Source organism: Zosterops lateralis (assembly GCF_965231275.1).
Source record: "Zosterops lateralis genome assembly, chromosome: 4".
Taxonomy (NCBI): domain Eukaryota; kingdom Metazoa; phylum Chordata; class Aves; order Passeriformes; family Zosteropidae; genus Zosterops; species Zosterops lateralis.
Genome location: NC_139765.1, coordinates 11,945,847 through 11,967,491, shown reverse-complemented (window position 1 = coordinate 11,967,491; position 21,645 = coordinate 11,945,847). Strand labels below are relative to the sequence as shown.

The 21,645-nt window shown below is 41.1% G+C and overlaps 1 protein-coding gene across 3 annotated transcripts in view; it reads right to left on the bottom strand.

Moving 5' to 3' along the window:
- Positions 1-21,645, bottom strand: part of GYS2 (glycogen synthase 2) — a 47,293-nt gene that overhangs the window by 19,418 nt on the left and 6,230 nt on the right. For 2 of the 3 annotated variants that reach the window (XM_083858828.1, XM_083858829.1), the window contains 4 exons: positions 19,619-19,844; positions 11,145-11,326; positions 8,472-8,663; positions 7,843-8,028 (listed from right to left, as the gene is read on the bottom strand). In XM_083858828.1, the coding sequence (XP_083714954.1) occupies positions 7,843-8,028; positions 8,472-8,663; positions 11,145-11,326; positions 19,619-19,739 (681 nt within the window). In that variant the 5' untranslated portion in view covers positions 19,740-19,844. Of the gene's footprint in view, positions 1-7,842; positions 8,029-8,471; positions 8,664-11,144; positions 11,327-19,618; positions 19,845-20,254; positions 20,498-21,645 lie in introns of those variants that run through there. The other variant, XM_083858827.1, reaches the window with a different exon arrangement.

Genomic DNA, 21,645 nt, shown 5'->3' with positions numbered 1-21,645 from the left:
AGACATTCCAAACACTCAAGTATTTCTAAATTACCTTTAAATCTTGCAGCTACCCTTTTTTAAGCTGAGCTTATGTTATCCAGATGCAAAGAAAATGCACAATTCTCTTGAGCCTGCTCTTAAAGGTTCAAATGTTCACTAATAGTGTCCACTTCAAAATTGCTACAACGTAGTCTAAAAAAGGTGTCAATCTTTCAGTTAAATCCCAATCCTCTTAATCTTCCATGATGTTTCTCTTCTGGAAACAGAAGTCTTGAGCCCCTAAGGTCAACAGCATGGGCACCCAATGGCCTGTGTGAGTTTCATGGAGGGTGATGACTCTCAATGAGCTCTGTCATGACCGCTGCCTAATGCTGGCTGCATGGCCTGATTTTGATTGCATTTGACTGTGTAACTTCATTGACCATAATAGATTTAACCCTTATCACAGGCAGGGCAGACAGCACTTTCTATAGTTAGGACTGTGTGACCCCTGCCATGGCCAGTTTAGCACAGCAGAACTTGGACAGAAGTAAAGCTATTTAGGCTGTGACCTGTCCTGCTAAGCTTAATGCTGGTACAGAACATACTGAGAGAAAGTTGATGCAATGTGAATCATTTCAGGGAACTAGAGTGAAGCAAACAACTTCTTATTTTCACTTAGATAGGTGTAGAAAAAGATGTAGATATAGATATCTTATAACTGCTTTGCTGAGAAATTTAATTGCTTTTATCCGCTTTAATTCTGCAGCAGTGCTACACTACTTGTGGGAAAGTGGCTTCCATGGTGTTAGTTGGAAGTGCCAATCTAACCACCCTAGTGTGACTAAAAAAAAGGACTCTTGAAAAATCTCAGCTGAAAACCTCCAAAGAAACTAGATGCTTTATTTTGGTATTAATGATCCTCTATATCAAGAGCTTTTTGTACGTTTGCCAAATACAATTTACCACATAATGTGCTAAATATTATGATAAATATTATGATATTACAAATTATAATTATTTCTCAGTGGTATCTTCATATGTCATATTTTCTGCGTTCCTTAAAAGAATTTTAGAGCATGAAATACAAAGGATGATATTTTCTCTAGAACATTCATCTTGTTTGCCACAGAAACCAAACGGTAGAAAGAGCACAAGGAAGAGGAAAATAAAAGGGAATTAATTTGGCTCCTTATAGTGCCACAGGTCTCAGCATCATGCTTGGCTTACACTAAACTGTTTCACAAGCAGCTCTTAACTGCATATCTGATTGTTCAAACATTCTGTGCAAAAAAAGATACAAAACAAGACAGTTCTTTAGCATGCTGGAGAAACACATGAATGGGATGGGCACAACTACACAGTCAGAACTATGCAAGTCTTTTCAAACACATCTGGCTTTCTATGAAAAATACTTTTGAAATTGCTAGCATGTCAAACTTCAAAGTTGTTCTCTTTTGTTTGTTTGTTTTGTTCTCTTTTCCCTTTCTCAGCAAGAATGGGGTTTAATTACCAAATGTGATTAAAAATTAAATTTGAGACATGCTTACTAACTGTAGATAAACACTCCCTGTAACTCTACTGGGACAAAGGTACATAAAAAGATTGTTAAGCACTATGACTTATTTCTAGCTAACTTTTATTTCTTTGGTTGCACGAAAAGACTTTACATATTTAACACATATCAGCGCTTATTTCTTCATTGCTATTCATTTTCCCATCTTTTATAAATGGGAGGTATTTTATTTTGCATATGCTAGTGGAACTTTTGGCATGTTTTTGCAAAGGTACACAATTCCACATCCATTAGAAAGTACAAACAGAGATCACGGGGTTCCCACATTCCATTTGCTCTCACTCTCCAGCAGTTTCCCGCACCAATCAGTAAAGCAAGACCTTGACTTTTGACCTCAGTGTGGAATAAGAACTGTGCACTTCCGAGCAGGCTAGACAAGTGACTTCAGAAAAGAGCCTTAGCCAAGTTGAAGGGCAGATTAAACGAAAATTAATTGGTGAGACAGTGCAGGTGACAAATTTAACCCACCTAGTCCTGTGCAAAGACAGCTGAGCCTGCTCTGACAATCTGACAAGAGTTAGTGGCACTGTGGGGCATGGGACAATATGTTGAAACCAGCAGGACACCAGGGCAGCTCCTCATCCCCAGCCCAATGTTCCTGCTCAACACTGAGCCCTGCTCTCTGTCCAGCCCAGCTCAGCACCTGTGAACTCTGTTCCATACCCTTTGTGTGCAGCCAGAGCAAAGCGAGATACCCGTGAAATGCGTCACGCCTGCTTTTGTTTGTTTGCTGTATCAGCAAATAGGAACACTAGCAAAGCCACAGATCAGAACTGCATCAAGAGGAAAAAAATCTAAGTCAGATGAACTGTTTACAGAACCCTTTAGGGTAGAAGAGGCTCTTAAGATCCTTGAGTCCAACCATTTCAGTGATCTTTAAAGACCGACAACTTCAATATCCACTTCACTGTGAATTTATTGGAGGATCCTCTCCTTCCCTGACTGGTAGAAACCAAGAAGATTATTAGAATTTAATGGATGGCAAAGATTAGAAGGGGAAATGACTCCTTTATAAGGCCCCTCTAATTTCAAAGCAAAAGAGGGAGATGTTCCACAAGTACAATACTTTGAAGTAAAATTTACATTTGCTGCAGTGCAATTCTGAGGCAAAGTTTTGGTTCGTTTCTGTCTTTTCTATGGATCCATGTAATGAGCATAACATCTCATTCATGTCTTAAAATTCAACATGTTAGGGGGCACAGCTGGTAATCACTGAGCCTCCCAGCATGACATTCTGTTTAAGACAGTTAAGATGGACTTTGAATGAAAAAGAAGGGAACATTAAGCAATTGCTTCTTCTGGAAACAGTCACTGAAGTAATAAACTCAAATCAGCCATTCCTACTTCAAAATTACAAAGACTAATTGCAAAGTATTTCCAAAACACAAGAATCATTTGAGATTGGAAATGAGGAAGGACTGTGTTAGCCATCTAAATACTTGTCTGAAAGAAAGACAAATTATTTGTCACAGTCTACAAAGAACGTCTAGATACTGATATTAGGCTATGCTTTCCTCATGAAAAAAAAAAAGTATGGTGAAAACCAACAGAAGTTAAATGAATACAAATTCAAACTGGAATTAATTTATGTAATTTTCCTAAATAAAACATTATGACACCTTTGCAGAAATAATGCAGATTACCCTCACCCTTTAAACCTTACCTCAAGAGTGGCTAATGTAGCTGTAAATACTTAGTAATTTAAATTAAATCTACAGGTTTGATGCATGAGGACTTTAAACAGAGAATGAAATAATCTCTCATGGTCTTTTAAAACTGGTACACTCAAGATCAAAGTGATTCTATAGGACCAAGGAACAATCAGAGACTGGTTTGATGTTCAAATCCCTTACCTCCTAAGAGGTAGAATGGAAACATTTTTGCTTCCAGCATAATCTCACTGGCTGCCACTGTCTGAATTAGGTAAAAACTACTCCCTTAAGATCCAGCCTACATCAAATTTACCTCCAATTGACTGTTGCCTTGTGCAAAGAGAACTTTCATTCTGGTATAGCTCTGCCAGGCCAAAAGAGAATGAAATTTCCTAGTTTAAGTCAGATTTCCATCAGCTGGTCTGCTGACAAAGTGGATTAGCTTTGTGTAACAGTGAGCTTGGTGATGAACTGGACAGTATAGCACTAAGTGGAGTAAGATGTTGTCAGCAAAAAAGCTTTTGACTATTCATTTTCATTGGGATTTTTAGTACTTTTCCTTTTATATTTCTTGGGACAGGATTTTCCACCACTTTGCAAATGGGATTCAGCTGCATCTACATGAGCTGAATAAAAATGTTCCAAGTTCTAAACAGAAGTGTTACACATCAGCAAGGCAACCTAAGGTAAAAGACATTGACTAACCTTTTCTTCCTTCTCCTTAGTAAGAACACTTTTCCCATTAAAGTGTTTTTTTCAGTAAGAAGTATCAGAGGCTGAAGCATACAAACTTCTCCATGATGCCAAGCCACTGGTCCCAAAAATAATGTCACATAATGACCTCTCAGATGAAATTCCAGGTTAAATAATTTCCCAAAATGTGCTGTCTATTCACTTTGGAAATTGTCTGGATCATCATCATCATCATCTGGATCATCAGTGTGTCAGTCAATTTATGAAAGCTGCTGCGTGCTTTATGCATGCAAAACAAACTAAAAACTAAATCAGCCCCTTTAAGCAATGGGGAAAAGAATAACAGATTAACATTCTCAATCTTCAGCTAAGAAGCCAATTCCTCCTGAAGAGAGAAAGGCTCCACAAACTCAGAGATTTTTTTCACAGAAATTCTTAACTTTTAGCAATTTTGGTTCAGTTTATCTTGGCAACAAACCATCTCATGCACCAGCATAAAAGCTACATTGGACATGGAGATAATGGGGAAATGCCCTGTTGGTTGGACTATTTAGACATACAAAAGTTCTTAAACTTCTTTTGGGAATCAAACTCATTACAAACTCTGCTTTTTATTGAAATTAGAAAGCATTGAGTTTGGAAGAGTTCAAATCAGTAACCCATAGGTTTAGTGAGCAGTCCCTGGCCCAGTCATCAACCCAGGGTTCTTCAAATAACTAAAAGTAAATAAAAATAAAGACACTGCCAGTTACTGTACATGTCACCCACTGTTTTGTTCTTTTGGTTTTCCCTCCCTTCCTTTCTCCAGGATGAGAGTGAATTAAATGTGAATCTAGGTACTGAAATAGGCACTAAATAGTAACAAGACAGTGTCACTTCTGGTGGTTACTGTACTCCTGAGCATATGCTAAGAGTTTAACACCCAAATTCTCACTGGAGCAGAGGCAGATAAATTCCAGCCAGTTCAAATGAATTGAGTTAAAGTTGTAAGAATATAAGAATTACATAAGCTCAAACCTTAACCACAGAATCATTAAGGTTGGAAAAGACTTCCAAGATCCCTGAGTCCAACCTTTGACCAATCACCACCTTATCAATTATCACACAGCCCTGAGTGCTATGTCCAGCTGCTAAGCTGTAATGCTGCCTAAGAACCAGGATCCCCTCTCTGACTGAGGCAAAGAGCAGATGGCTCAGGAAGAGGTCAGGACTCACACAATGTTACAGTCTTACTTCCATGATGTAAGTATGGTTACTACCCTCCCATTTCCAACCACCCACAGCTCTCCTCTACTAGGCTAACTGTGTTTGCAGCCCCCTAGAAAATGTCCTCTTACAGATTACAAGCTGACATGTGCCCTCAGCTCATGAAAGAGGGACTTTTGGTAGCCTACAGTTCAGGACTCTACTGATCTTGCATCTTCCAGCCCTGCTTATCTATGGGGATGGTTTGACAGTGCAGTAGGAGAGCTCTGAACTGTGTGGGCGGTGTAGAACTGTCTACCAGGCATCCTAACTCAGCATTTTGTGGACTGTGTGGGGGACTGAGAACAAAGACATGAGGTTTCCTCTTTTCTCTGTATGAGCTGTACATGCCTGATTGTGTCTGGGCACAACAAGGCCACACACTTTCGTTCTGTGCTGCAACCATTTTTCTGTGACGTCTGGCACAACACATCCTGCAGCTGCTGCCTGGTGGGAACTGTGTTCTAGCTGTGAAACACTGGCCAAACGTGAGAGTGCAATTATATTTCAAAGGAAAACATTTATGCAATAGCACTGAAACAGGAAACCCGGCTATTTTACTTTGGCGCAGGAGGGGGCGAAATGCTCTAAAAAAATATTGTTTCCTCTAAAGATTAAACTTTAGGAAGCCCTAAAGAATCTTCTTCAATGACAAATTGCTTGTTTGACCTAAATAGTTTGCTGCTAAAAGGCAACAACAAGAATATGTCTGAAGATCTAGCTCTCTATTATTTAATTATGCAATTAATTATGCAATAACCTCTTGTGTCTCAACTGACTTTTGGACCAAGGTGACCTTTTCACAGCCAAAGAAGCCCTCACTAAGATAGTTAACTTTTCCAGGAAGAGTTTTATCATTCTATAAAAATATTAAACAATGGTGTAATAGCTTGACATAATTTCATTTATTAGTACCTTTAAATCTCATATACCATAGAGGGTATAAAGCATTACAGCCTAGAAATCCACAATTTTCTTCCCTTAAATATGATTTACAGCAATTTAGAATAATATTTGAAATTGATATTTATGCTTCATTCTGCATATTCTAAGAATAAAATCTGAATAGACATTTCTGCATTTGTGACATAGCTGATGGTTACCAATGGGATTCGTGAGGCTTTGCAGGATGGACAATGCCTTCACACATAAAGGTGTCCATGTCATGTGTGAACAGAAAAAGTTGTATTACTACTGTGGCTAGATTATAAATATGTTAAAGTCTTCAGGTTCACTCAGATGTGAGATCATTAGCTTTTCTTTTGAGTACACAGACAAGGGTGAGGCCCCCAAAAGTTATCATGACGAAAAAACCAGTTGCTTAGAGAAAAAAAAGACTAATTTCGAAACTGCTTGCAGCTCACTGAACTAACCAGAATCAAAACAAACCATTCTATATTATGCATATATACACATAAAGAGACTATGAGGGAGCAGGAATGTCTGGACTCCTACACAGCAGGACTGTGATACTCATGCTGCCTTATTAATGCATCTAACAACCATAACCAACTTAGGAGAGTAGGAGAGATGATTTACAAGGGCTTGGAGTGACATGCAAGGGGGAATGGCTTCAGATTGACAGAGAGGAGGTTTAGATGGGATATGAGGAAGAAATTGTTCCCTATGAGGGTGGTGAGGCCCTGGCACAGGGTGTTCAGAGAAGCTGTGGCTGCCCCATCTCTGGAATTTTCCAAGGCCAGGTTGGATGGGGCTCTGAGCAACCTGGGATAGCAGAAGGTGTCCCTGTCCATGGCAGGAGTTGAAATGAGATGATGTTTAGCAAAAAAAAACAACCCTAAACCATTCCATGATTCTCTGTTTCTGAGTCAGGCCAGTAGCACACAACTTCTTAGGCCTTGTCTTTGGAAGACACCACTCCCAAGAGTGTCAAGCTTCAAACATCCAACTGAAAATCACCAACCATGTAATTTTCCTCACTGATTTTAGCCAAGGAAATGCACGAACAATGTGGTTCTTTTATCTATCTCTACCTTTACAAAGTGCTGGAATGGAAAAACCTCATGAATTCATGAGGTTTGTCTGTGACCACATGAGAAATCCCAGATCATGCTAAGTACCCCAATGAGGGCAGTGCTAAGAACATTTGGGTCCTTGAAACATGGGATTGTGTTATGCTTTGAGCAGAAAGAGAACAGTGAAAATCAAAACCAATGGACAATTTACACAGACTCCAAGAAACACATGTGGGTCTTTTGAACTCAGAAAATTCTTCCTACATTTGGCAGTTACAAATTAGACCTAACCTGAAATGCTTGAAGTTAGGACTTATTAGGGTCTGTAAAAATTAAGAAGCAGGTTGGGGGAAAAAAACTTAAAGCAACCACCATCCACTACAATTCTGGGGTATTTGCAAGAGGAGGGCTATTGGTTATTTTTTCTGTTGCGTTACATTAAAAAAAAGTTGAGGCTGCACCTGAACGGTCAGTTGCTGGCTGGAGCTGAATAAGTTTCACTAGCTTCCACTGAGTTTTGAGACCTGTCAGATGACACAGAGGCACTTGTGCTTGGACACCTCATGATCTTACAAATACCATTTTTTGTGCTCTGGGAATAACAACCAGCTGTGAGTCAATCATAAGTGATCACACAAGACAGAAAATACAATAAATAATGTAACACAGTAGAACAGAAAGGAAGCCAGGAAATGATCAGCTAAAACAACCAGAGAAGAATGAAAAAAGTGTCTCTTACCTGGTCCAGATTGTTGTAAAAGTCAATACTGGCTGCACACAAATATCTCCCAAGCAGAGTTGCATGGGTAGTAAAAATTGTGGCGACGGGAAGTTTCTTAGATCGAGACAGGATTAAACCCACTCCTGCCTGCCACTCGTGGAAGTGGGCAATTATATTTGGCTTGTCATCAAACTGACAGGAAAGCTGAAAATAGAAACCAATATATGAAACATATATTATCCTGTCCATCATCCCAGTCTCAGAAAACTTTTTTTTTCCCCAAAGCCTTCTGTGTGCTTTTTTTCCTTCTTGTGACAAAACAGTGCAATTTTAAGTGGTCATGTGCCTTGATTTCCATCAGCCTTAATCCTTAGCCCAAGAAAAACATGTCCCTCTCTAGTCCTTCAGAAGAGACTCCTTTCTACAGTGTCTGAGGGTTCTGGCAAGCACAGGCACTCAGACACCACATTGGGCAGCCCCAGTGCCCTTCTTCTGGATAAATACATGACCATTCAACATTTAAGTTTTAGATAGAAATTTGATTGACATTGAGATCAACTTTCTAAAAATCGTAGTTTTCAAATGAGAATAGGAACCACATCCCAAAGCAGTTTTGGTCTGCAAATCTCTAGACTAGAAAACTGTACCTCTTTCAAAAACCAGGCTGTTAATGATCCAAAAATCACAGCATCGTTGGCTTCTTGGTCATGAAAAGGGATCCCTATGTTGCTGACTTCCCAAAATTCACCTTTCCACCTGTCCAGGTTCCAAGCTGCTGATCCTATATCAAACAGTAAGACATATGGGCTGCCCTCTATCAGCCACCTTCCAAAAAAGACCTATGGAAAAGAGGCAAGGATAAGAAGGACAGAAAGAAAATGTTAAAGTGAATGTAAAGGCCAGTTAGCACAATGATCTTCCTCCATCAAATCTGAAGTATTTCACACAAAGAATGTGTGTTCACAGTCCTACTCACCCAGGACTTGCAGTTTTCCTTGAAAAATACATGGAGTAATAGTGAAGCAAAGGGAACTATAATCTTTAGGAACATTTTATTATTAAGACTTTCAGTTTAGATTTTCATTGCAATATTAATTTCTTTTCCGTGAAAGAAAAAAAAAAAGTTAGGAAGACTGCACTTGCTTGAATAATGAAGTCTTCTTATTGAAGTATCTATGTCACTTCTATTCTTATTTTAAAATTATTGTTTTCTTTCACTTGTATCTGTCTCCAGTCTTTTGCTATTCATGCTAGATTACTGGGGAGAGGTTTTGTAGGACTGATGCTTGGTTCCTGTATCTACCATTCTTCCTTCTTCCCAAGCAGCACAGAGGGGAAGGATTCCAGTTCCATTTGGAAGAGTGGAAGGATCTGTCAGAAGGTATCTCAATACCTAAAATCACATCAGGCTAAAAATGCAGCTTTCCTCCTTTGTCTCCATTGGTATAGTTAAACATTTCTAAGAGTATTAACAACTTCACTGCACTCATAGGCCTGCCCAGCCCAGCTGGGCCTACACTACAGTCTGCAAAGTCAAATTTTTTCACATTAAATCTGCTGGGTCCTCAGGGGTTGAACCCAGCCCCGATGCTACAATGAGCTGAAGTAAGGTCAGGTCTTGAAAACAAATAAGATAAAAGCTCTTGGTCTATTTTCACAAAAAGTACAAGGCATAAAAAAGACAGGTTTGCTCCTTTTCACTCCTCATGTATTTATTCCAGACTGCCCAGATTTACCATTCAGGAAAATGAGGTTAAAAAGCAGGGAACCCAGACTTCATCCAAATATGTGGTCAGGTTGTGGCAAGGAACACACCTGACTGGAGAAGTTTGGAAGAATTCCTAGGTCCCCTGGTTTAAAACCATCCATTATGATGCATAAGCAAAATCCAGACATAAATGTTAATAGGATAAGTGCAGCTCCTGGAAACTAGAGCGTCATTATTGGAGATCAAAGCTGTATTTGACATCCCTGTGACAGATTTGCTGCTGTATATGAATACTCCAGCAGCACCATGCACATGTTGGGCTGGCAGAGGTGGCTGATTAAATTGGATGCATTGCTGGAGCAACATAAAGGATTGCAATCAATCTGCTCCAGAAGTCTTTAGCTGTTATCCAGACAAAGCCCTCTTACAGACACAACACAGAAAACTTGATTAATCTGATAAAGATAAGAAATGGTAGATTGGACCTTTCAGTTTGAGCCTGTACAATGCAAGCATCACATCAGTGTCCCCAGCAGACACCATCCCAATGTGTGGCACATACTCATCCAACAAAAGACATGTGCACATGAGGATCCTAGGAACAGCACAACTGCTCTTCCAAATAAAGACAACACATTGCCAGTGCCACAGCTGGTGGCAGCTCAAGAACTTTAGGAATTTCTACACTGAAGTGTGTCAATCCCCTCAGCAACAGTGAGAATGCTGCCCTGCTGCTGGCCCTCGATGCTCTCCACATCTGTTCAGCACACATTATGAGCAGATAATTTTTCCTCCTGGAAACTGCCATCTCTGAGAGACTCAACACTGAGTCAGGGTGTAGGCAAGTTGTACATCTGTGATAAGGATTTCAAGAACAGAGGTCAAATTTAGCATGAGTTACCTTCCACCCATTTTCAGGTAACCAAATCTGCTTGCAGCTTAATAACTGCCCCTCAACACAGCAGATAATCTATTTCTTTTAGCAGATAGTCTTTTATAGGAAGCAATTTATTCCTACTTTATCATTGGAGAAACTGAGTCTCAGAAAGGATATGAGATCACAAAAGAAACACTGGTTAAAAATTGTATTGGAAAGAGTGATGAATCTACTTCTTGTGTCATGGTTTAACCTCTCTTCCCAGGGAACTGTCAGCTGGTTGCACTGAACTGAGGAAGTGGATTCTTTGTCACCTCAGTGCTTTTCTCAAGTTCTTTAGTAGTTTTCAGCTCAATATTATGCTACATTAGAAAAATTGAGAGCTAATGGAATACTCTTCTCACTTCCATGCAAGAATGTGAAATGTAAGGGCTCAGAGTAAGGTCATATTATATCTACTAAAATCTCACCATACTTAGAGACCAGATAAATAAGTCATTAATCCAATTAAGCAGCCTTGCAGATAAATGACTGTTAAAACCTGTAATTGGATGAACCGGTTCTTCCTCAAAAATAACCTTTAATGAATTGACTCTGCTGTTCTAACAGTGGATTGTGAGCCTTTCCCGTTGTGACATTGACCAGGACTGCTGTGTCAAGTGGAACGACAAGAGCATTAACCTACACCTTAATCTCCTCAGAGTCAGATTGGAAGCAACAGCACATCTGATTTACCTGACACCCTTGGCTTTTCATGGAGTCCATTGCCTTCTTAACTGCAGGGTTTGGAGGTTCAGACAATTCCACCTGAGTCTTCACATTCTGCTCGAAATAGGGGCCAATCAGGAAATAGTTTTCACCCCATTCATCTGCCGTAGTTTTGGCTTTTGTCTGGATCACAGTGTAAATGCCTCCCACTGCAAAAGAAGATTACAAAGAATAAAAATTAGAAAGTGGCACAGGCCACAGATCTCTGTACTATGCTCCAACTCACCTGTAGATCAGATACACTGCTAGTTAAATCCCTTCACATATGTAGGTTTTAAATGAAATACAGCTTCAGTCAAATAAATAGAAATTCAGTCTCTTAAATGGTATCAGAGCTTCACTATTCAGTTGAGGGATTAAAATCCTGGGCCTCATACTTCCATTTTCCCATGTCTGGTCTTGATTCTGCTGCATCCCAAGCACAGCCTCCTGCTTTTGTTTCATGGCCACAATTATAATTTTCAAACCTACTTTTCATCATGTGGTAAGAACTGAGCTTGTTTGACACAAATCACTAAGAGAAGTTGAGGAACTGATGGATTTTGTTGACTACTAGCTATAAAAATGGACTTAAACCAATATCCTCAAAGCTTAAGGAGTCTTGTTCAATTATCAGTCTTAAAGAGTTGGTAAAGTTGAAGGCAATGTAGGCTACACTGATGATATAAATGTCTGCAACGTCTTTTGCCAAAATATTGTCTGCTTTAAAAACAAATGCAGCATTCAAATGTTTAAGAGAATCCAACAGCATCCCTTGCCAAGTGAACACAGATCTATCCAGTCTTGCACATGGTGTGCAAGAGCCCCATAGCTGCTCTTACTCACAGTTTTCCATAGCCGGCCCTGGCATTCACACACTGGCAGGGCAAACCTCCCTCTGCCACAGTCCCCAGAGTGCCAGGCAGTGGACACTGCATCACCACCAAGTCAGAAGAACAATAGGGAATGCTTGAATCCAGCAATGGGGAGGGATGGCAAGGGAAAAGAAAACCTAAAGTCAAGCACCTGCTGCACACCAGGGACAATGAATGTAGTTCCAGCAAGGTGAGAGAGAGGAAGCTCAACAGGTACAAAGAACAAAGGAAACACTACAGAAGGGATTGGTGCTCCCACATAAAATTTTCTTCCTCCACTGAATGTTGAAGCTTTGGAAACCTTTGGCAGCACTCCAGGGAATGAGATGGTGCTACAGCTTCCAGCAGTGACATCAGAATTACCTATGGAGTCAGCACTGAAAGCTGCCAGGCATTGAGAGCTGGCACTCTAGGCTCATCCTTTTAAAGCTATTGGGATATTCAGAGGTGCCAATGCACCACATCCAATTGAAATAAAAAACCTGAGAAGTTACCTAATTCTCCTTAAAAATCTGCCACTGCTATGTACAATATGGTGGCTGAAGTTGCTCAGCACTTTGGGAGATTAGTTGCCAGATTAATTAAACTGTATCCCACGACAACTACAGAAAGCCTTCTGCAAAGCCTGGTGTCTTACAGCCCTGAGGAGCCAAATGACAGGGCTACAGTTTTAATTATGCCCCTAAAAAAGAAATTGTTCACTTAAATGCCTTTTCTCTACAAATACTCCATTTGTTTTAATGCTGGAAGGATCCCTAGTCTTAACATTTTCATGTCTCAGGATTCTAGGTATTTACAAAGAGGAAAAAAAAAATGCACTTCCAATCTACCAACTTGCTAAGTAGAATTAGTACAATAAATTATTACCCTTAATAATTCAAGGCCTAAGAAGACAAGAGTCTTACAGATGCCTGTTCCTAAATCAAGCTGCCAGTTCAAGAGTTTCACATCATGTAGACGTGGAACTGCAGAAGGAAACCTATGCATAAGACTATTATTCTCCCCTTCAGCAGGACCAGAAAGCTTAAAAAACTGATTTATAGCCATCATATTCTTCCATGGCTGCTTTGGACAGTGCTTTAGAGCAATCTTAGAAAAATAACACTGTATTTTCTCTCCAAGTGCCCCAGTTCACAAGCTGAGTCTATTTGAATATCTTGGATTCAGATAAACATAAAATCTTAATTATCTGAGACAAGTCAGAACATTCAACCTATAAAGCAGTAGTTACTATGATATATATCTGTTTTTATGGGCTGGTAAATTCATTATAGGAGCATAAGGGGCTTCAATCCAAAATGGATAAATATGAGGCTTGGTAGAAATCTTAGTCATGAAACTGGCTGGTTTGAATTGGCAGAGATACAGAGCTTAGAATGAGGGAAGGTTTTAGTACAGAGCAGTCTGGTGATCCAGGAAAAAGAGAAAATATGACTTGCAAGATGAAAGACATTAAATACCATGATAAAGCTGTGTATGCCTAGAGTGAAACAAAGCTCCTTCCCCCATCCCAGGAGTGTGGATCAGCCTCTTCCATACTTGCAAGGGGTTCAACACTGGGACTGGCAATGCAGCTGAGTTTCCACAGCCATGGATTTGAAGAGAAATGGGGAAGCTGCAGCTCATGGGCCTGGTAGAGCCTGGACCTTTGTTTCACACAGCCAGCATCTGAGTGTTTCTTTCCACAAGGTTATCCTTAGGATCCCTGTGTGCCCTAAAGATGCGTGGAAGGCCTTTTATGGGGGAAAGAATGGAGATTGTGCTGTGCTCTGCTGTCATAATCTGTAGCACAGCAAGGCAAAAAACATTTCAGGGCACTGTGTTGCCTGAAATGCAATGAAAAGTAAGAGTGCATTTTACAGGCTGTTAAAACTCCTCAGAAGGTAACTGTGATAAAAGCAGTGTTACCTAGCCCCCAGACTTGCTTTTGTCTTCCCTGTTACTGTGGAAATGTGACTCACAAAGCATGTCTGTGCATAAGGTTTAATTGACAGTGGAGGGAAACTGCAAGTGAAACTATGCATGTAGGAAGTGTTGGGTATAACTTAAAAAAGACATCTTGAGAAGAACAGAGCAATGTCTAGAATAATGTATTGACTTTTGAAATTACACTTCTCCATCACAAACTCAAGGAACACATTATATATCTTTAAGAGATAGTTTCTATATGCTCACTTGCTTTGAATTCCCTGGAAATATCTGCGCCAGCAAGCAAAACATTAAATATCCTATTGAGTAACAGAATAGGGGTTTACATATTCACCTCACAAAACTCTCAAATTGCTTCAACAAATTGATAAACCTTCTTTTTCTCTTCTAATATGATGTTTTAGGTCATACTATAAACAGGAAACCTTTCCAAACAACAGGGATCTACCAAAATTCTCTATGCTGCCTCTGAAGTTTTGTACTTTGAAACAGGGTTAAAACAAACAAGAAATGACAAGATGAGAAAGAGATAGAGAATCAGTAGAGATCTGAACAAGAGAAATGGTTTGGAATATCACAGACAAGGGGAATTAGCAATAAAATGCTGACACAGGAATAGTTTACTGTTCTGATGTTCAACAAAATGCTTTATTCAAATATATCAAGTTTTAGTCACTTAAAAACATAATTGAAAGAAATATATTTCTATTATTTCTTTTTAAAACATGCTTTTAAGCTTTTCACCAATAAGTGAAATCAAGTTTAAAAGGAAATCAACAATAAATCTTTTACTCCATCTATCTCCTTTCTATTCTTCCTCTATTTTTTTTAAGGGAAAAAGGCACAGAAAGGGGAGCTAAGATATTTGGGAAAGAAGGATTTTGTTAATTTAAGGAAAATTTGGCCTCTTTTTACTGACCTCTTTAAAAAATAGAAGATGAAACCAAATACTTTCTCAGAACATATTCCATAGAATTATTTTAAAAGTCTAAACCTTTTAATCTATGGTAACATCACTATGAATTTGTCTAAAGGAGTTCTCTGTGTCACTCCAGCTTTTTCTATTTCCCTTTTTTCAAGTCCTGTTGTATTATTGCTTTTGTATATTTAAAACCTTAGCAGCAGTTAAAGCCTGTCCTCCTACCCACCTCACACTGCAGAAGGACAGAGGGAAGGAGCAGCAGAAATCAAAAATGAGGGAGAGAAATAGGAAGTGAACTATGGAAGTGAGACAGAGGGAAGTGGAGATTGTCACTGAACCATTCCCACACATCTTTGCTACACAGAAAGAGGATCAGAATGATTCCAGAGCTCTGCAGCTTCTTTGCTATGTCCTAACCAGGCCACTCTGAAGGCATTAAAGATCCATGGGAGGATCCATGGGAGCAGCATGAGCCCAGGCCCAGGATTCAAACTGATTTCACTGCCACAATCACTCATTACATCAATTGTTTTACCCTTCTCCTCAGAATGAATCTTTGATCTGCATAGGTGTGATAAAAATTTAGATTGAACTTGTTTCTAACATTTGATTGGAATTTGATTGATTGATTGTCTATTGAAGTACCATTAATAAAATAAGTTGTAAAATGTGTCAGGTGAAAAACAACCAGCATCTTCAGTCACCAGATATTTTTCTTGTGGGTTTTGGGCTATGTTTGTGGCTGGGACTCCTCAGAAGGCAGATCTCCACATTCTTTAAAATTCTGACATTCCAAACATATCCTGAAATAATACTGAACAGCTGAAATTTATGACAGATGTCCACAATCGAGAAGCTATTTCCATGTGCATCATCCCCAGTGCACAGGGTTTCATTTGGAATTGATTTGACATTGATATTCCACCCCAGTCTATAAATGCACAGAGCTCTGTGGCTGTGCTTATGCCAAGTTTATGCCAGCACATCCCCACTCCCCAAAAGGTATTACTTCAGCTGTGCCACAAATTACAGTAGTCACCTTCTCCCAAGGAAGTTTCATCATGGGAAGACACAGAGGAGGTAAAATGCTGGTCCTACTGACTTCAGTGGATTCAGGATTTAATTTCCAAAAGTCCAGTTTTTCACCAGAGAAACTGAACCAAGATCTCTACTCCAGGGAGAGCTGAAACAAGTTTCGTTTTTAGTGCAGTCTTCATTCCAATGGGGATGGAAAAAAAAAGTATTTGAGATTCATCTACCAGTGACTCTTGAGCTAAGCTGTTCACAGCTGAATGATGACACAAGCTGGCTCTTTGCCCAGCATTTTTAAGCATTCTTCTACTTTCTATCTAAAAGCTGTGAGTGGTACAGCAAGGGATACTAATCTAAATATCACTGGAATTATTTTCAAGATATCTTTCTAGAGAAAAGAGAAGATCTTGAACATTCTCAGCCCTTCTAACTAATGTGTCAGAAAACCCACTACAGACAAACCCAATCCAGGCACAAAATCTTCATAGCCTGGTAGCCACTTCTTTTGTGCTCCTGTACTTAAAGCTTTTATTGGTCTTCACACTATGGAGGAAAGAAACCAGTCCTTTTTTTCCACAGCAATGTGATCAGACCTGGCTTTACTAGAGCATGATGGCCAGGAGAGAAAGAAGAGTTAAAAATGCTGATGTCCCCCCTGATTACCACCAGATTTGTGGCACTGCAGTGAACTGGGACCCCTCACTACCTACATTTTTCCCCTTCTGCCACAGAAACAGTGTAGATCCACTTTACATAGGGTTCTGCCCATCAGTGAAAGGCCAACTAAAGTGAAGAAAATCTCACAAAACAAACTTCTCATTTCTTTGGCAAAAGGACTTTCAATGCCAGAGGATTTCAATATTGTGTTCGGTTTGGGTGGCAAGTTCCCTCTCATGTGGCTTGGGGGAAGGGTGAGGAAGATTGACACTGGCAGATGAGCCTTTTTTATTTCCCGTTTTCTCCTTCAGCTACCTTATCTTTGCTTGATCCAGGCAGAGAAGAGTGAGAGCAGTAACCGAGAGGCCAATGTTTTCTATGTCAGAGGTTGTAACTTAGCAGAGGCTGCAGCTAGGACAGAAAATACAAAAAGGAAACATGGAGAAGAAGAAACTCTGCCTTATTAGAGCATGTGTTAAATGATCTATACTTAAAAGGAGAGACAACTTCCCTGTTCCAGCTGCTGACAAAGAAGAGATGAGACTCTGGAAATAATGGATCCTGAACTTGATCCCTGAACTCTGGGCCCTGAGTTCATACAACCATCTTGCTCTTCCCTACAGCTGCACCTCACACCTCAGTAACAGCCAGCACCAGCAGGGAAATCCCATGGAATGCGTGCTCTCCCTCTACAGAATCAGATATTCTTCAATTTGCAGGAGCCCCTCATCACCCTCTGGCTCTGAAGAGATTCAGCAGAGCACCTGTAAACGTCGTTGGCTACAGTATGCGGGGATGGATACCCCCCTGTGAGCTCTGCTATCACCTTCCTCACAGGAAAGAGGACAATTCAGCCTGACTGTTAGTGACACAAGAGAAATGGAGGGACTACTAAGAAGCAGCACTGGCCAAGGAGGACATGTACCCAGGCACCTGGTGATGCACACAAAATTAACACAAAGACTGGGACTTGCTCCTGTGGGCAGCAGCGGCTTCACACCACCTCAGAAATGCAGACCAAGTTCAGGCTGAGCTCCTCTGACACATCTTTGCATTGCCAGAAAGGAAGGAAGAAACCTTCATGTTAAATGCTCAAAAGTAGCTTGTCAGGCAATAAATCCAGCTAATGTTTATCTTGCCCTGTATGTTAGGAACATATACAGCAGCACAAACACTAAAACATGCAGCAGAACTAAATCTGTGTGGTCAGCTTACTTCATCAAATTCCTCTTGCTAAAGGACCTAGGGTATATACAGTACAAACTATTATTTCCTAAGCCTATATATCTTCTGTGATGACTCTCCCTACAGTTTGCTGTCTATTCTCTCTCACAGTGCCCCAACATTTCCCTGCCACCAGGGAACAGTTCTCACCACATGATTTAGGCATTCAATTGCCTGGAAAATATAGAAAAAAAATCCCCCAAGCCCTCAATATCAAGAATTTACCAGAAAAATACACTGAAACAGGCTTTAAAAGGGGTTTTACAGAGATGTTTCTAGTCGAGGTTGTTTAATGGGAACTTTGCACAAGGTTAGATTCTAATGAAGAAGTTGTTTTCCATGCCTTGTTCCTTCAGCCCTGTTTGAATACACGGGCTTGGAAAGTGGTGGAAGCAAAGGCACCTCATTTTAAAACACATTGAATAAAATTGACTTTGTTAATATTAATTCTCTCATAAAATGTGTGAATAATAAATTTTAGCTGTGTCAGTTGATTTGGTGACTGCAGTGAAGTCAGACAGAGTTCTATGGATGATTAAATGATTCACTACATTTGCTGTGGGAAAATCTAATCTAATTCTTAAATGTCTTGTGTGATATCTACAACCACTGGGTCCAGATGACTCAGAAAATATGTATGCTGTGGGGTTCAGAGAAGTTAGTGAGAACTTCTGAATTTCCTAGATTTCTGCTGCCATCTGCTTGCCAGAGCCTTACTTACCATGCACATTGCAAAAGTGAATTCTGCATGCTCCAAGTTGTGGCTTTAGTAAATTAACTCTAAAAGCTCAGCTGAAGCTACTGAAAGATAAGCCCACAGGGGATTCAAACTGCCAAATCTACTCTGTCTCACCTCTGGGTATTTATTGATAGGGCTCCCCACCCTATAAAGAGCAAAGTAAAACAGCAGAAGTTATCACAGAACAGTAATAGCAGTTTCCCCATGGGGATAAACCCCAGCACTGCCCCTTCCTCTCACATACATTTTCCCTTTTAAGTTAAATTCTTAACAAGTTACAGATCCCCTTTCCTGATCAATCTCTATTTATCTGCCAGGACAATAACACACATGGGGTCAATCATTAATTCATACTAACTCACTTCTGGGGTGAAAATGGAAGCTTGCAGAACCACACCTACCTAAAAGGGGATGATTTGATGAGAGAATTAGAAATAGAGGCAGGAGGATTTCTGCCCAATAAGCAGCGTTCCCTTTGCCTGACCAGCAGCAACCAATGAACAAATGAAGCCCCTGTCTGGCACCACCTGTGTTTGCAAAGAGCAGTCCAGAAGAGCTTCAGCTGGCACACAAAGGCTGCTGGTCATTGACTCCTGGGTTTTGTTCAGTGGCTGTGACACAGCTCTGTTTATTTGTACCCCTCCCGGGCCTGGCCTCTTTTCCACGCTGCTCTAGAATGCTGAGAGGGGACTGTTACACTGCTCTGCATCTGATCTCTGTTGCACAGCTCATTTCAATGCATGACATCCCCAAGTGAATTTGCATGGAAGGCAAAACCTAAGTATGTACAGAGCAATATATATGTGTCTGCACACTCGGACTTATCACTTAGAGGTTGAAACCCCCTCTCCCTGGTGGTGGAACACGAAAAGACACAGAGACATCCTGGCTCTGCCTGTCCCACACAAGCCCGGGCAGGCGCAGCCCACGCTCAGCATGCATGATTACACACCTGCACTTCTTCCAATCCAGCAGCTCTGCAGCCCTCTCCAATCTCCCTGAGAATGCCTTTCTTCTCCAGCCCTTCATCCCTCCCTCTGCTCCTGAGAAAACAGCAATGCTAACCCCCAATTGTGGTACAAACCTTTGTTGGTAACTTCCCAAGAAACTTCAAAGAGCAACAAATCCTCCACAGGCAGGTCTTCATCCTCACTCTGAGGAAGCCCATTCAGAGATGTCATGGACAGGGATCTCCCCAGTGGCATTTTCTTCAGTCCTTGGGTGTTCACCACGCAGGCCACAGCAGTCAGCAAAGGTCCAGGTCCCGTGGCAGTGCTCTGCAGTTCTGATTAGAGCAGTCTGCCTGTGTGCTGGGATCCCAGGGGAAAATTATTCAGATAGCTGGGAGCTAATGGGTTTAAACTGTCTGACCACCAGCATTAAATTGGCTCAGTGAAATCCTCAGGGCTTGAGAAGCAGCTGCTGGGAGAGGTAAGAATTTAAGACTGACCTGAGAAAGGTCTTGACTGTTTTGGGGCCAGAGCGCTTTCTTTTTCCTCTCTCAGAGAGAGGTAAAAAATGGTTTTGAGCTCCTGAGCCACAGCATTCAGTATCCACCAGCACCTCAGGAACAGTTGACATTGGACGGTTGTAAAGTCAGCACCGCCCTGAGCCAACTCCAACAGGGAGGACACTTTGAGTTCACCACCTGATTTGAGTCCAGCCCCTGAGTCCTCCCCTCGAGATACACCCTCCCCTTACACCCAGGGAGTTTTCCTACCTGCTGGCCATCTGCAGGAGTTGGAGTAGACTTATTTTACACAATGTGTCTCAGGTTCCTTGCTAGGTTAAATGCTGTCACCTCTTTTACAGTTCAGCAGTCTGTAAGCCCAAGTTTTCCTCACCTCCTACCTCCACAATTCTCTCCAGCTCTGTTCTCAGGACTCTGCAGCAGCTGCTGGCTGCTTTAGCAGCTCTGCAGCCCTGCCAGCTTTTACAGAGCTACAAAGGCTCTACCCCTGTTTTGGCATGCACTCTGCCCCTCCTTGCAGTGCTGTCCCTGATTTTTCACCTGACTGTTTTTTTTTCCTAAGCCACAGGTCTTTCCTGGCCTCTGGGCCCATGTTCTCCACCCAGGGAATTTAGTGAGTACTAAGTCAGGGCACAGGATGCCCCTGTCTTCTCCGGCACAGATGGGATGCTGCAAGCAGTGAACACACATCTGCAGAGGTGCTGGTCCCTAACTCACAGTCTGAGCTCCTCCCCAGAGCAGCTGCCTGCTTGTTAGATGCTTATACTACACATCTGGTTGAGAAGCCAGTGTTTCTGGGACAGCTGTGTGAGCTGAATCTGATTCTGAGCTTAGAGCACACCCTGCCCAAAACCAACAGTTCAGCAGGGAGCAAATCTCCAGGTGAGCTGAAGGACATTTCTGGTACTGTGGAGAACACCACTGCACCAGCAGGCATAGAGGGAAAGGCTCTGAGCTCACCTAAGGCAAAACAAGTCCAAGACAATTGGTTTAGGAGACAGGCATAGAAGCATAGAAGTCTCTTAGACATAATACATAATGCATGGCACAGCTAAGCCTGACTTAAAGACTACCTACACCCCAAAAGACTTGCTCTTCCACTTCCACAGTCTGCGCCTTCTCTGTATTCATGGCAGCCAGACCCATCCCCGAGCTGGTGGATATAGCTCACAGAAAAAACCTAAGGGTACAGAAAGCTTTTTTTGCATAGTTAAGAATTGGAGCTGTCTCAGAAAATCCTGGTAAGAGGCCAGGGAAAGATTCAGGGGTTTATTGGCTGAGTGTCATTTTGTCTCACTGTTTTGAGTTGCCCTATTCACCAGTTTCTAAAACAAAGGCCTAGCCAAGAATCATTATTTTTGGAGCAGCTGTGGCTTTTACTACCTGGAGTAGGTAAGAAACCAGGTCATCCAGTAGCTAAAAAAACCATGTTATACAAAAGAAAAACTAGTAATACATTAAGGCTCACTTCATTTCCGAACATCAAACCTACCCAAGTCACACTTCCATCCTTTTCCTGGGACATTCATGCTGAGGGTGAGCCCTAAAGCTGCCAAGGTACGGAAAGGCCCTTTTTTCAGGTGAGGAATGGAGAATGCACAACAAAGCAGCTGACCAGCCCATTCCGCAGGTTTTCCTCA